Source organism: Sciurus vulgaris (genome assembly GCF_902686455.1).
Source record: "Sciurus vulgaris genome assembly, chromosome: 1".
In the NCBI taxonomy this organism is placed as follows: domain Eukaryota; kingdom Metazoa; phylum Chordata; class Mammalia; order Rodentia; family Sciuridae; genus Sciurus; species Sciurus vulgaris.
In genome coordinates, this window is record NC_136461.1 from 45,732,683 (window position 1) to 45,745,731 (window position 13,049).

Genomic DNA, 13,049 nt, shown 5'->3' on the forward strand with positions numbered 1-13,049 from the left:
ATGGGTTGAACACTGTAAAACTCCAGAGCATGTACTCAAATATGAGTTGTACTCTTCTTATCAGCAGAGATATACACATTTTAACAGGAGCACAGGTGAGCTTTATTACAATAATAACAGTAACAGCAATGATTTCTACTTACTAAATACCTAAAATGTGCCAGTATATTGTTTTACATCTTCACAAAATCCCTGCATGGTACGTATTATTATTTCTATTTTCGGGATGAGGAAATTGGTGCTCAGAGAAGAAAAGCCACTTGCTTAGGGTCACATGGGTTGCATGAGGTAAGATCAGGATCTAAAAAGAGGTTGTCTGTCCCCAAAGCCAGTGCTCTTTCCTCTGTGCTAGCCTTTCCCACTAGATGGCCAAGACCACTTTTCGTCTTTCACAGTCCATGGACGTCGCTACCATGGGATGCTGCAGTACACTGCAGGCCCACAGGAAACTCCCATGTGCTTTCAGGGGTTTTCATGCTTCTCAGCGGGCATAATGACCACCTGCCTGTGCAGCTGAGCCTGGGAGACAAGTGGCCACCCAGAAAGAGCTGAGAGCAGAGAATCAAGGCTTGCCTGGCCTCTTAAAACACGTGTCTTCGTGGCTGCCAGAGGAATTTGCAGGTGCAGTACAGTGAGACCAGAACAGGAAGAGGAGTGGATGCCGGGTATCCTAGCAACGTCCAGAGGGGTGGCGGGTGGGTACAGTGCCACTGATCACATCATGGGTCATGGCTCTAATTCTGGTGAGCCTGGGGAAATTGTGTACAGGGTGCTTCACTCCATGGTCCAGTCTCAGATCCACCTGTCCCTCAACTGATCGATATGGGATCCAGTTCATATTCAAAGCCTGGGCATTTTCTGGCAGGGTGTCTAATTTGGCCCACATGTCATGTGTCTCTTGAAAGAAGGCTCCAGGGAGGCACAGGAAACATGGGCTTCTCTCTGATTAATCTAGCAATATTAAATGCCTTTATGGAAAGAGGAAGAGATGTCAACAAATAAAACAGAGAATCTCCTTATGGTGCAGTCCAGCTGCCCTGAGGAGGGTGAAGAGGCATGGCTGATGCCATTTCAAACTTGATACTTGCCTACATCGCTTCACCAATGTACCGACAGATGAAGAATTCTGCCACTTTGTTTTTCTTGTTTTCAGATTTACTTTGATATGGCTCAATTCTTCTCAATGGGAGCTCTACTGCCCCCTAGAGATGATTAGGGAAACTTGAATGGGGGTTTTGGTTGTCATGGTAACTGGAGCAGGTGGACCCTATTGGCATTCCAGGGCCCCCCAGCATTGGCAGTAGACATCCTATAAAGTATGGGGTTAATGCACACAACACAGAATTTCTCCAAATCCTATTTATGATTATTTGAGCCTAGAATTGATTTTGAATTACATGGAAATTCAGTTTCTTTGCACAGTTTTCATGTACTTAATTTCCTAGGAATGTAACAAGTGTGTACATTGAGGGGAAATTGTATTTTGTTTTGTTTGGAACACTCAGGAGTTGTCCACCATTTGGGGAAAGGGCAGTCCCTGAGAGGAACACTGCTCAGGGTGGCTGAACCCACATGACACTTGTGTGACAGCCTGCACATGTAGCTGTAGATTCCAGTGGTGATTTTATTTACAGGTATGTGCATCTGATTATTTACTGTATCTTCTTATATGCTCATGCCTGAGTATTTCCTTACAGTAATAACTGTTTTTCATTATACATTAGCTTTCTTTTATTTCTACTTTATGTTATCATGAGGACATTGTACTGATTTTTGAAAACCTGTGTAGGTAGGTTACCTTGTTATCTATGAATTTCATTTTAAGTTTGTAATGGTTAATTTGAATTGTCAACTTGGTTGGATTAAGAGATGCAAATGATTAAGAGGATTCTGGGTGTGTCAATGAAGGTGTGTCTAAGAATGATTGGAATGTGGGATACACACCCTAAGCATGGGCAGTACTGCCCAATAGGACGAAATAAAAGTTGGAAGAACAAGGAAGCAGATGCAGATGCAAGCTTGACTCTTCTTGAATGAGTTCTTGATCATCTGAAGATATCGGACTCTTGCTTCTTCACTCTTCCAAAGCGGACTCTGCCAGTGATTCTCCAGGTAGTTTCTAGAAGCTTTGGTCTCAGATTAGAGTAGCACTGTTGATCCCTCTTGTTCTGGGGCTTCAGCCTCTTGGACTGCACAGCTACTGGTTCTTCCATCTCTCCAGCCTACCAACAGCCATTGTGGACTATCCAGCTTCTGGTTGTGTAAGGCAATCTAATAAATCCTCTTTTTGTAATCATACTTCCTCTGATTCTGTTCCTCTAGAGAACCCCGAATGATACAAAGTTATTAAAGGAAATATTGCAAATGTTTTATAAAAGGGGGGTGTTGGGTCTCACAGGTGGAGACCAACCCCAGAACTTTCAATGAGCCTGGCCCTGATGCCAACTTTGGTGAATAGGTGGAGACTTCAGTTTCTACTCAGTCTATTTTTTGCTTAGTTTCCATTCCATCCTCCTCAGGGCCAATGTGGATTGTTCTAAAATGCAAATACAGATGTTCCTTGACTTAGGATGGGTTATACTCTAGTAAAGCCAGTGTGTGTTGAAAATTTTATAAGTTGATGCTGCATTCAACCTACCAAACATCTTAGCTTAGCAACACAGTACACTGTAGTGGGTACTCATGATGGCAGGACTGACCAGGAACTGTGACCCCCTATATCTGCCAAGTGTCAGAACAGAGTACCCTATTGCATATTGTCGACCCAGGACAACATCAAAATTCAAAATCAAAGTCCATTTTCTAATGAGTGAGTATTGCCTTCACAGCATCGTAAAGTACAAGAACCTTAAGTCAAAACATTATAAATAAGTTATAAGTCAGGAACCGTCTGCATGGTGCTCATCATCTTGAGCATAAGGCTCAGATGCCATGGCATGGCTTATGAGCCCTTGGTGGTCAGCCCCTCATACTTTATCATCACCATCTTTGATTCCTATCCTCTTTGGCATCTTCTTTCCAGCAGTTGAAAACAATGCCCACCAGTCTCTGTCTCTCTGGTCCACCACCAACTTCTTCATGTGACTGGCCCTGGTCTGCTCTGGGAGACTCAGTTCATGCCCCCTCTGCTGGAAGCTTTTGCTGCCCCCTGGGTGCAGCTGGTCCTTCTCTGAATTTCCACAGTTCTGTGCGCTCACCTCTGCCATGACACTCGACACCAGGTGCTGTAATTGCCTGGTTATTCTGTCTTCCCTCATGAGACAAGAAGCCACTACCTGCCAGCAGGAACCCTTTTTTCTCTGTCCCCGCTATGCCTAGCATGGTTTTGGCATACAAGAGCAGCTCCATAAAGGCTTGACACTGGAGAAAGCCCCAACATTAAGGTGAATGAACCATAGAGGGATCAATGCTGTGTTGCCTTTTTCCAGAAGTACAATGAAACTTGAAGATTCACAAGTGCTGTGAACTTGGTTGATTCTGCTGTTGGTTGCCTTATTGGTGGTGGATTTTTCCCCCTCCCATCTTTTCATTTTTCTTTTGCAAGGAGCTAACAGATGGGTTGTGCACACTTTTTCAAGAGAGAGCTATTAGCATGTCTCTCTGGCTTAATGCCATCTGTTCCAGACCAAAGTACGATATTCAGAAGAGAAAAAGAGAGCACAGGGTAATGGGGTGCCATGTTTGAAAGCTTGCAGGTCCCACTTTTGGAGGGGGTGTCCCTGCAGCCTGAGCTCTCTCTAGGTCTGGGAGCTAAGGCTCTCTGGCCACACTGTGTCATGCAAAGTGTCTGAAGAGATACCTCCACAGCAGGACTATGGTAGCAGTGGACTCAGGGAGCCACTTGGAGCCACTGTGGCCACTTAACAACTTGTTAACCATTTGCTCATTAACGTGCAGTAGCAGAGGAAGGAGGTGCCACGGAGCATCTGCTTATGCATGGAGCTCCGATTAATCACAAACCTCCTTGCTGTGAACAGAAAGGGAACACCTGCATTGCTGCTTTCCAGCTAGGTTTTGAAAGTGTTGAAAATTGCAATTTATAACCAGATGCTGGCTCCTGGTAGCACCCCCATTATTTGGAAAAATAAAAATAAAAAGTAAACTAAATTATAAGAAACACACTGAAAACTAAGGGATTTCAGTGTTTATATAGAATTTGTATGGTATACCGCTTATGCACGTGGTCTGGTTCAACTCATTCAATTATTCAAAAATAGATCTACTGGGTGCCTGACTCTATTTTAGTCCCTGGAAATCCTTGCCTCGGTGAGGCTTACACTTGGGGGAGGCTGATTGTTGCAAGAAGCTTCTAGGGCAGTTGTGACTGCTCTCTCTTTCATTTGTAGGGATGAACAGCAGCTCCTGGAGAAGAAGACTTGCCGTAGCTGGTGAGCCGCAGAGCCGGTGCCCTGGTGAGCAGCATGCAAACATCTATTAAATGACTCCTTGTTAACACTGCCAGGCTCTGTTAGACACGTTTCACTACATGCACTCACCCCTGTGATTCTCACAACAGCTCTAGGAAGCAAAATATGATCATCCCCATTGTACAGGTAAGTTCCTCGAGGCTCACAAGAGATACAATCATCTAATTACATAGCTGGTTAGGGGCAGACCCTGTTTTCATACAAGTATCTTGTCCATGGTGCCCAGGATGAAGGAAAAAATACAGGGTAGACTAGAACATATTTTATTCTATTTTAGAAGTCATAATAATAACAAAACAACAACACAACAGCAGCAACATATTGTACATTGTATCTATGCGTGCCAGCATTTTTAAGGTGCTTAATTTTATTTTCTCATTTAATTTTCAAAATATTGTTGCAAGGTAAGTATTACTTTTTCAATCCAGATATAAAGATGAAGGAAGTCTGACTGATAGGTTCAGTAATTTGTCCAGGAATCTAAACCTTATTTTTTAAAGTGGTTCAGCTGGCATGGTGGTGTGCACCTTTAGCCCCAGCTACTCAGAAGGCTGAAGCAGGAGGATTACTTGAGCCCAGGAGTTCAAGACCAGCCAGGGCAACATAGTGAGAACCTGTCTGAACACAAAAGCAACAACAGCAACAACAAAAAAGGCTGAGCCAGGATGGAAACGCTGCCCATCAGATTCAAAAGCCCTCCACTGTATGATACAGCCCAGTTCATGGCTCCGTCTCCCTATCACTGGCTCAGCAATCAGTGGTAGGTAGATGAAAATGTAATAGCTATAGGGGTTTTTAAGACCAGTTGAGGGAAGAAAAGGGGAAGATAGTTTAACACAACTGAAGCATATCATATATATATATCTTAAGTAGAGTAAGAAAGTAAAAATATGCTAATGGAAATTAGTTTTAGACTCATGTTCTAAAAATTGAAATCTTGGATGTAGTTGATCAATTTTCTTTTTATAATAACTGGAAGAAGTAGCTTGTCCACTGTTTGCAGTGGGGCTGGCTAATAGTGAGACTAAAATTCTTAATCTGAAATAGGCTGGGGAGAAGGCACAAAGGGGACAGGTACCCAGACAGGTCTTCAGAGTGCTTTAAATGGAACACCAGCACAGGAAGAGACATGAAGTGCATACAGTACCATCTTGTCATTTATAGAAGAAAATGAGGGGTAGGAAGGTGTGGGTAGGTCCTGGCCTGGAATACCCTTGACCCTGACGTGTGCCCCTTCCTGCCCACTGCACAGGAGCCATCTCCCCTGTGCAGGAGAGGCACAGGAGAGGCTATGGTCCCCTGACCATAGCTCCTTGGCTGGGACTCTAGGGCCCCCATACCTTGCTCTGTTTTGCTCTATCCATATATAATCCCTTACCATTTTCTAACATATTATGTAAGTGACTCATTTTTATATTATTGCTTATCTCTGCATAGGAGGTAAGGGTTTGGCCTGTCGTGTACACTGACACACCCCAAGCACCCAGAACAGGAGCTGGCACAGACAGCGCACTCAGGACAATGCCTGAAGATTAGTAAGCCTGGGACCTAGAGTTCCCATCATCTGTCCCAGCATCTTTATAGATGAGGAGGGAAAAAAAAGGCAAACATGGGGATTCTGAAGAGAAGACTCAAGCATAGGAGCATGAACATTTCTGATGGAAGATGTTATTCTCATTTTAAATGATATTTCTATTGCACTAATCCCAGGAGATTTTAATACTCATTTTAGAACAGGAAAATGAGCCACCACCACCATTCCATTTCAGGGATGAGTAAAAAAGAGTTTCAACCGGGAAACTCAGCAAAGAATACATTCCTTGGCTACCTGCAGATTCTAAAATGTAAGTCAAATGGTCACGCACAGCCTCTGCTGCTTCTGAAGGCTCATCAAGATCCCTGGGCTCATGAGGAATAACTGTACTTCAGAACAGAGTATGAATTCTTAATTTGTTTCCAATAAAAGGAAGGTTTATATTTGGTGGCAAGAATTTGCTTCTAACACTATGTAATTAAAAGTAATTATTTATAGAAAAAAAGTACAAGAAGATTTGTATTCTAAAATATTCAAACTCTCATCTGTCATTTATAAGAATAAAGTCAAGAAGGAAAGATAATGGCACAGATTTCAATATGTAGTTAAAGGAAAACACAGAGCTCTTTCAGGCTCCCATGTATGTAAAGAAAAGAACAAATCCACCTTTGGCTACTTCTAAGTAGAGTGGTCTGGCTGCCTGGCTGGAGTGTCTTTTGCCAGGGAAATGACTCCTGGGGCCACCCATTTGTGACCCACCTGTGATACAGTTACTAGTTACCCTCTTTTAAAAGTAATATTTATGTTTTAAGGAATATTTGGAAAACATAAGAAAGATTTTCTAAATCTCTCAGACCCATCACCTTCCCAATTCACTGTCAGCAGTTTGCTCTTGTCCCATAGGGTCCCATGCCACCCTGTATGGGAACCATGCCTTCCTTGTCTAGCACCAAATAAGGCAGATCTCTTCCATCCATCAAGTGTCAGGAGGAGAGCTGGATGCGTCTCTTCTCCTGCTCAGCACCTCCCCTTCCTCTGGCTGAAGAGGATGGAGGAAATGACCTGCATCGATGCCCCTGCTATGTATGTGCCATGTACCCCAACGCTGTCCAGCTGAGTCACCTACAGTCTTCCAGGTGAAAGACATCAGGGAATTTTAGCTAGCAGCATGCCAGAGCTTTGTATGAACCTCCACGCCCCCACCCATAGGGCAGCTTCACCAAGGTTCTGAGGAGCTGCAAGAGAGAAGGAATGGTGGTTTCACAGATGTTTTGGCATAATTCGGTGGCTGGATCCATCTAGCCTTCCTCCCTTCAATGAGTGGAGGCCAAAGCAAGGGCAGCTGGCAGAGAGGGCTTACCTGAGGGTACAGCAGCAGTGCCGAAAGGTACAGAGCCAAACACGTCTGCACTGGCCGGAAGTGTCTGGGATGAAGACGGGATGAAGGCATCACCTGGAGTTGCAGGAGTCTGTGGGACAGAGAGGCAGGGACACATGAGCAGTCATGGCGCACTGCAGGCAGCAGGGGTGAGGCGGGGCCACTACAGAAGCCCGTCCTGGCGCAGGCCACTTACTCGGTGACAGAGACTTCATCTATGGAATGGGAAAATGATAGCTCTAGAGCTGCCATGAGGATTAAAAGAGATCATGCATTTGAAATATTCTTTTATATTAAGTTATAAAATAACTGAGCATAACCACTGAGCATAGCCATCCAGTAGGTGCTCAGAAACAATAACCAGCTTCTCTGTGACTTCATGTGCACTCTGACCTCTTAGAGGGTGCATTCAGGCCATTGGGTTATCACCTAGTATCTGGTCTTTCACCCTTCAGAGGTCATCCTTTAGAAATGAAACACAGCCCCTGAGGACCTACTGTGTGCCAGTTCAGGGTTTGTCATGTAATATGTGGTTAATTACCAGGTGTTGACAAAATGAACAAGGAAAATTCAGCTTACAGGGCACAGGCCCTTGTATCCTGGTGCCCCTAGAATCTTGCCCACATTTTCATTTGCAAAAGGAAGTAAACATTGTCAAGAAGAAAACCAAAGCAACTATGCCTGCACAGTGGAGAACTGTCCAGTGCCTGCCTGGCCCATTTCAGAATTCTAGAAGGTCTGCTGCAGGAACTGGTGGCAAGTTGTGGGTACTGAAATAGAAATGGCAGTTCCTATAGTTTTCACATGACCACACCTGTTTGCAGCAGGCTTTTGCCTACGGAGTATAAGTCTGATGCCATAATATCCTTGTTGGGTTTCCTCCCCCCTTGGAATGGACTGGGGCAAGTAATTAATCCTGAAACCTGGCAATTAGGCAAAGCCATTTTTAGATGAGCAGCTTGCGGGACAAATGACATTGTTCTGAGGATTATTAAATACCCATTTGGGCAGTGCTAGGGTTCAGGGCCAGAAGCACAGCCATGAGCTGCTGTGTTAAGCACTTTTAAGGACTGCTCTCCTCCACCCACGTGACCCTGTGTGAGTCACATGTCCTCCCAGAGCCTCGGTTTGCACATCTGTATAACACAGGGGATAAAGTCGGAAGAGCTCTTCAAACCTTTCTAGCTCCACTGTCCCCCAGTTCTATGACTCTGAGTTTCCTGTTTTCCCCAAATGGAGAGGCTGAGAATCACTAGAGCCACCCAGTAAAGCTTCTCTGGAGACAGGAGCTGTGGCCCCCCACCCCCGCCCCCTGTGGTTGCTCTGGACATCAGGTGTGGGGAGCAGGGCAGCTGTGTCTAGGCTCCCTGGTGACAGCTGTGGGCAGCAGGGTCTTGTGCCATCTGTTCTCGGTGGTGAGGTTACAGCCCTTTCTCTGTGAGGCACATCTCGCCAATGAACCGTAGTACCATCTCTGGGTTTGCACACTGCTCAGTGCCCAGAGGAACACTCCCCTCCCAGCAGCTTCAGCCAGTGCAGCTGCGGCTGACTGCTCCCCACCCACCTCCGGGAACAGGCAGGGAGGAACCAAGAGGCCAGCTCCCTCTTTGCTTTGCAGGGGCTGCAGGGTTGCTTTGGAATGCATACAGCACAGGATTTCTATTTTGCTTTGGTTTTAATTGTTTTCTTCTTTTCATTTTCAAATCTGGGCTCCCTGAAATCTCTGTTTCCTGCAAGCATTGGCTCAGATTCCCTGGCTGGAGCTCTGGCTGGGAATTCACTGCTTCTTGAGAAATTGAGGGGGCACAGGTCATGGTCTGCAAGGCTACCTGGCAGCAGATTAGGGAGAAAGGAAAGAAAACACAGGAGGGAGAGGAAGGAAAGAAGGAAAGGGGAAAGGGAAGGGTGGAGACCGTTCCTTTCCTGCTGGCCACCTGTGTTGTGCAGGGGCTCAGGTAAGCACAGACAGATAGATGCCTGATCATGTTTGGTGTCCTGCTGAATTTCTCATTTTTGGTTCTAACCAGATCACATACTCCCTGTGGGCAGGAACTGCATCTTACTCCTGTCTCTCCGAATCCAGCAGAAAAGCAAGCCCCCAGGCCATGTCCTGTAATTGCTTAATGTATGGTCTCAATTATTTCTTAAAACAGAAGCTTCGTATATGGAAAGATATTCCATTCTCTCCCTCTCTCTCTCATTTTCTCTGAGAAAATTAAGGCTCAGCATTGCTGGTTAGCTTGCCCGTGTGACACAGGTTTGAAATTCACAAGCAGGCCTCCCTCTTTTACCCAAGGCTCAGATTCTCCTGACTGAGGAAAGAACAGAAAGGGCTCACAGGGAGATGCATACTTACGGGGGGAGAGGTTATATCAGGAGGCGTGGACATGTCCCCAAAAAGTTCTAATTGGGTCACAGCCTGAAAAGACAAAAAGATAACAATGTAACCAGGAGAGCAGATACTGCCAGACCTGCTTTAACCGTATGAGGAGAAACTTTCTCTCCTTCATCCTGACAGTATGAACGGTAAGTCCTGTTAGTCATTGCCATACCTCGCGATCCCAAGAGCAACACTACAGAGCCTACCATCATGCAGGAGCAGAGGACTCAAACCTTGCTGTGGTATATCTGGCTGTTTATCCAGGCTTGGTCAATGTCACCCACTAGCCACCTCCCATGAGCTAAAAGAGCACTTCACAATTATGTACCATTGCAGGCCAGCACCGCCTCCTTCCCAGCAGGTAAAGGCAAGCCACCGTTCCATCACCGGTCTCTCTCCGAAGTGTACCTATACGTATACAATGTCTTCCATGCGTAAGGACACCAGGGACGATCTCAAGGTCACTTCTCATTACATGCTCCCAACAACACTAACCCTAACAGGTAGAAAGCATTATCCCCATTTTTGCAGATGAATAAACTGATTCTCACAGGGGTGACATCAAGGTCAGTCGGGCCAGATTTGCAATTTTCTGTATCTAGAGTTTGCAGTCAAATACGCACTTCCTGAAAGAGTCCATCTTTGGGATAAGAAAATGTAGTTGGAGGAAAAGAAAACATTTCATTTAATACCAGGAAGGGCATCCAAACAGCCAGCATATACACCATCAATCACTACCAGAAGCTTTGTGCCGGGAGATACTGTACATCTGTCTTCCTGCCCATCATGCAGAAACACCCAAGAAGGCTGGCCAGAGCAGCAGAAGAATCCCTTTAAAATACACTTAGAAATTAATCTGCATCTACTTCCAGCTTCAGAGACCACAGAGAGTGTCTGGCCAAGAATCAAGTGGCCCGACTTAATTAAGAGAAGGACATAATTACATACTTTGTACAAACCTGTCCACTAAGGAAAAACCACTCTCCACTCATCTTCAGATCTTAAGTGATAGCTTCTAATTGAGGAAACCTAAACTCATCACTAATAGCATAGGGAGAGTCCGGTGGCCCTGCCACCCAGGTCCCCTGCATGCAAATTATGCTCTAACCAGGTCCTGGCTGGAGTTCCAGGGTTCACACAAAGAAAGGGACATTCTTTGTTCCTGACAAATGAGCCCTGGGCTCTGGAAAAGGTCCCATGTCTGTGGATATATTGCTGAGGTACCCCTTCCAACCTCTGCAACTCCTCAGAGCTCCTGCTCCCTACTTGGAGGATGGAGATGATAATCTCCTTTCCATAGTTATCGACCATAGTACAGGCTGAGCATCCCTAATCTGAACATCCCAAATCCAAAATGCCTAAAATCCCAAACTTTCTAAGCACTGACATGGAGTCACAGGTGAACTATCCTACACTGCACCCCACGTGATGGGTTGCAGTGGAAACACAGGAGCACTGCATAGCTTGCATAAAATGTCTTTAGGCTGTGTGTACAATGTTTAGGAAACATAAAGGAATTCTGAGTTTAGACTTGAGGGATTTCATTATGTATGCCAGTATTCCAAAATCTAGAACAATCCAAAATCCGAAACACTTCTGGTTGCAGACATATTGGGAAAAGGTCTCAACTTCTAGTAGCTGGACTAGCTTTGAAGTTTGGCTAAGCCTGATTAAAAAGGCACAAAAACTTTCTGCTGGAAGGGAAGAAGCTTAGCCTTCTTTGTTGAATCACTTTCAACTCTTCTCCTTGAGCTTTCAGATTGAATAATAGAGCCTGGCATACCAGAGAGTCCTACAAGCATTAATTTTCTCAGTAATTACACAGTGTTTTTTTCTTTTCTATAGATATTAAACAAGAGTTAGGTGCTGGGTGCTGTGTGAGGTGCTGAGGGCATAATAAGGAGAAATGGCAACCAAGTCCCAAGCCATGGGAACTTATGGTCTGCTGAGGATGAGGATCTACAGATAAAGATTCTTTCAAGGAAAGTGGCAGGCGTGGCAACAGAACTGCAGGGCACATGGTAGCATGCAGAAGCGGACTTCGCCAGCATGGAGCCAATGAATTTAGGGAGGGTTTTCCAAAGGGAGAGCCCAGAACTGAATCCCACAGGAAAAGAACAACTGTCCAGGAAAGAAAGAAGAGAGGAGCTTCCCAGAGCAGCTGGCAGGTGGCACAGCAGCAGTTTGGTATTCCCAGCATGAAGGTGGGGGAGAGCAGTTTGGCAGGGGACAGGGGCAAGGTGACAGAGCGACTTTGTGCATTTCAGTCTTTCCTACTGCCTTTAACAACTGGATTCCCTCTCATGGAGTATCAGATCAGCAGCTGATGGGAATGAGGTGGCTGGCATGCCAGGTGCTCTCCCAAATCTGAAGGGACCCTAAGTGCTTTTCTGGGTTAACCTCCTTCAGCATGCTAGTAATATCTCATATGATTTGGTGAAACTCTGCCAGTCCTTTCAACTCCCTGCCAACTTCCTGAAAGGGCTAATCCTATTTGATGAATTCAAATGTAGCTTCCGGGCTTCCTTGGGATTGGAACTTGATGCTTTTAAAATGGCCCACAACTATTTTCAGTGTTTGGAAAATATTAAGATGAAGTTAATAATTAAGTCACATGATTTACATTTCAAATGCAGCATCCTTTTACTAACATCATAAATATAATTTATTGGCTAATTTTGCTCCTTAAGCACAACTTTTAAAATAACCTTCCTTCTTGAGATATAGGCGCTCCTCTTGCCAGACGATTTTCACTCAAGGATTAAACAAGAAAAACATGGAGAGGCATAAAACATAGATGGTTATTTCATTCCATTGGATTTGCTGTTTAAATAGAGCCCTGAGTTAATTAAATTTTATAGAAAAAGGAGATTCTTGGGCTATAAAATTAAAAATAATCCAAATAACTATGTATGATGGAGAACCTGGGATAGTATCTGTTTTCACGGTCCTCCCCCCGTGTGGATCCCAGTCCTTTTATTTGTAACCTAATAAACAGGGTTCCATCTGAAAATATTATCCTAATTAATCATTTTTAAGGCCTCAAGAGAATAAAACTAACCGTGTACTTTTGTAAAATGCTTTATCACTTGCAAGACAATTTTTAGCACATTATCATCCTATTTGACACTCTGAGTCCCAAGGAGTCGGCAGCACAGGACCATTGCCACAGGCTGCTCTTCCCAGGTGAGCTCACTGAGGCTGAGGGGAAGGGATCTGCCTCTGGACAGTCAGCTAAAAGGCACTAGGATGGACTTGACCCACAGACCAGTCCCTTGTTTATCTACCACTCACCAAGCCCTAGCAAGCCTTGACGAATGGTCAAGTCCT

At 44.9% G+C, this 13,049-nt stretch overlaps 1 protein-coding gene across 9 annotated transcripts in view; it reads right to left on the minus strand.

Annotated features, from left to right (window-relative positions):
* The window catches only part of DAB1 (DAB adaptor protein 1), a 400,428-nt gene that overhangs the window by 18,693 nt on the left and 368,686 nt on the right, over positions 1-13,049 (minus strand). For 8 of the 9 annotated variants that reach the window (XM_079101840.1, XM_079101839.1, XM_079101844.1 and 5 more), the window contains 2 exons: positions 9,696-9,758; positions 7,322-7,430 (listed from right to left, as the gene is read on the minus strand). In XM_079101840.1, coding sequence (XP_078957966.1) covers positions 7,322-7,430; positions 9,696-9,758 — 172 coding nt within the window. Of the gene's footprint in view, positions 1-7,321; positions 7,431-9,695; positions 9,759-13,049 lie in introns of those variants that run through there. The other variant, XR_013757496.1, reaches the window with a different exon arrangement.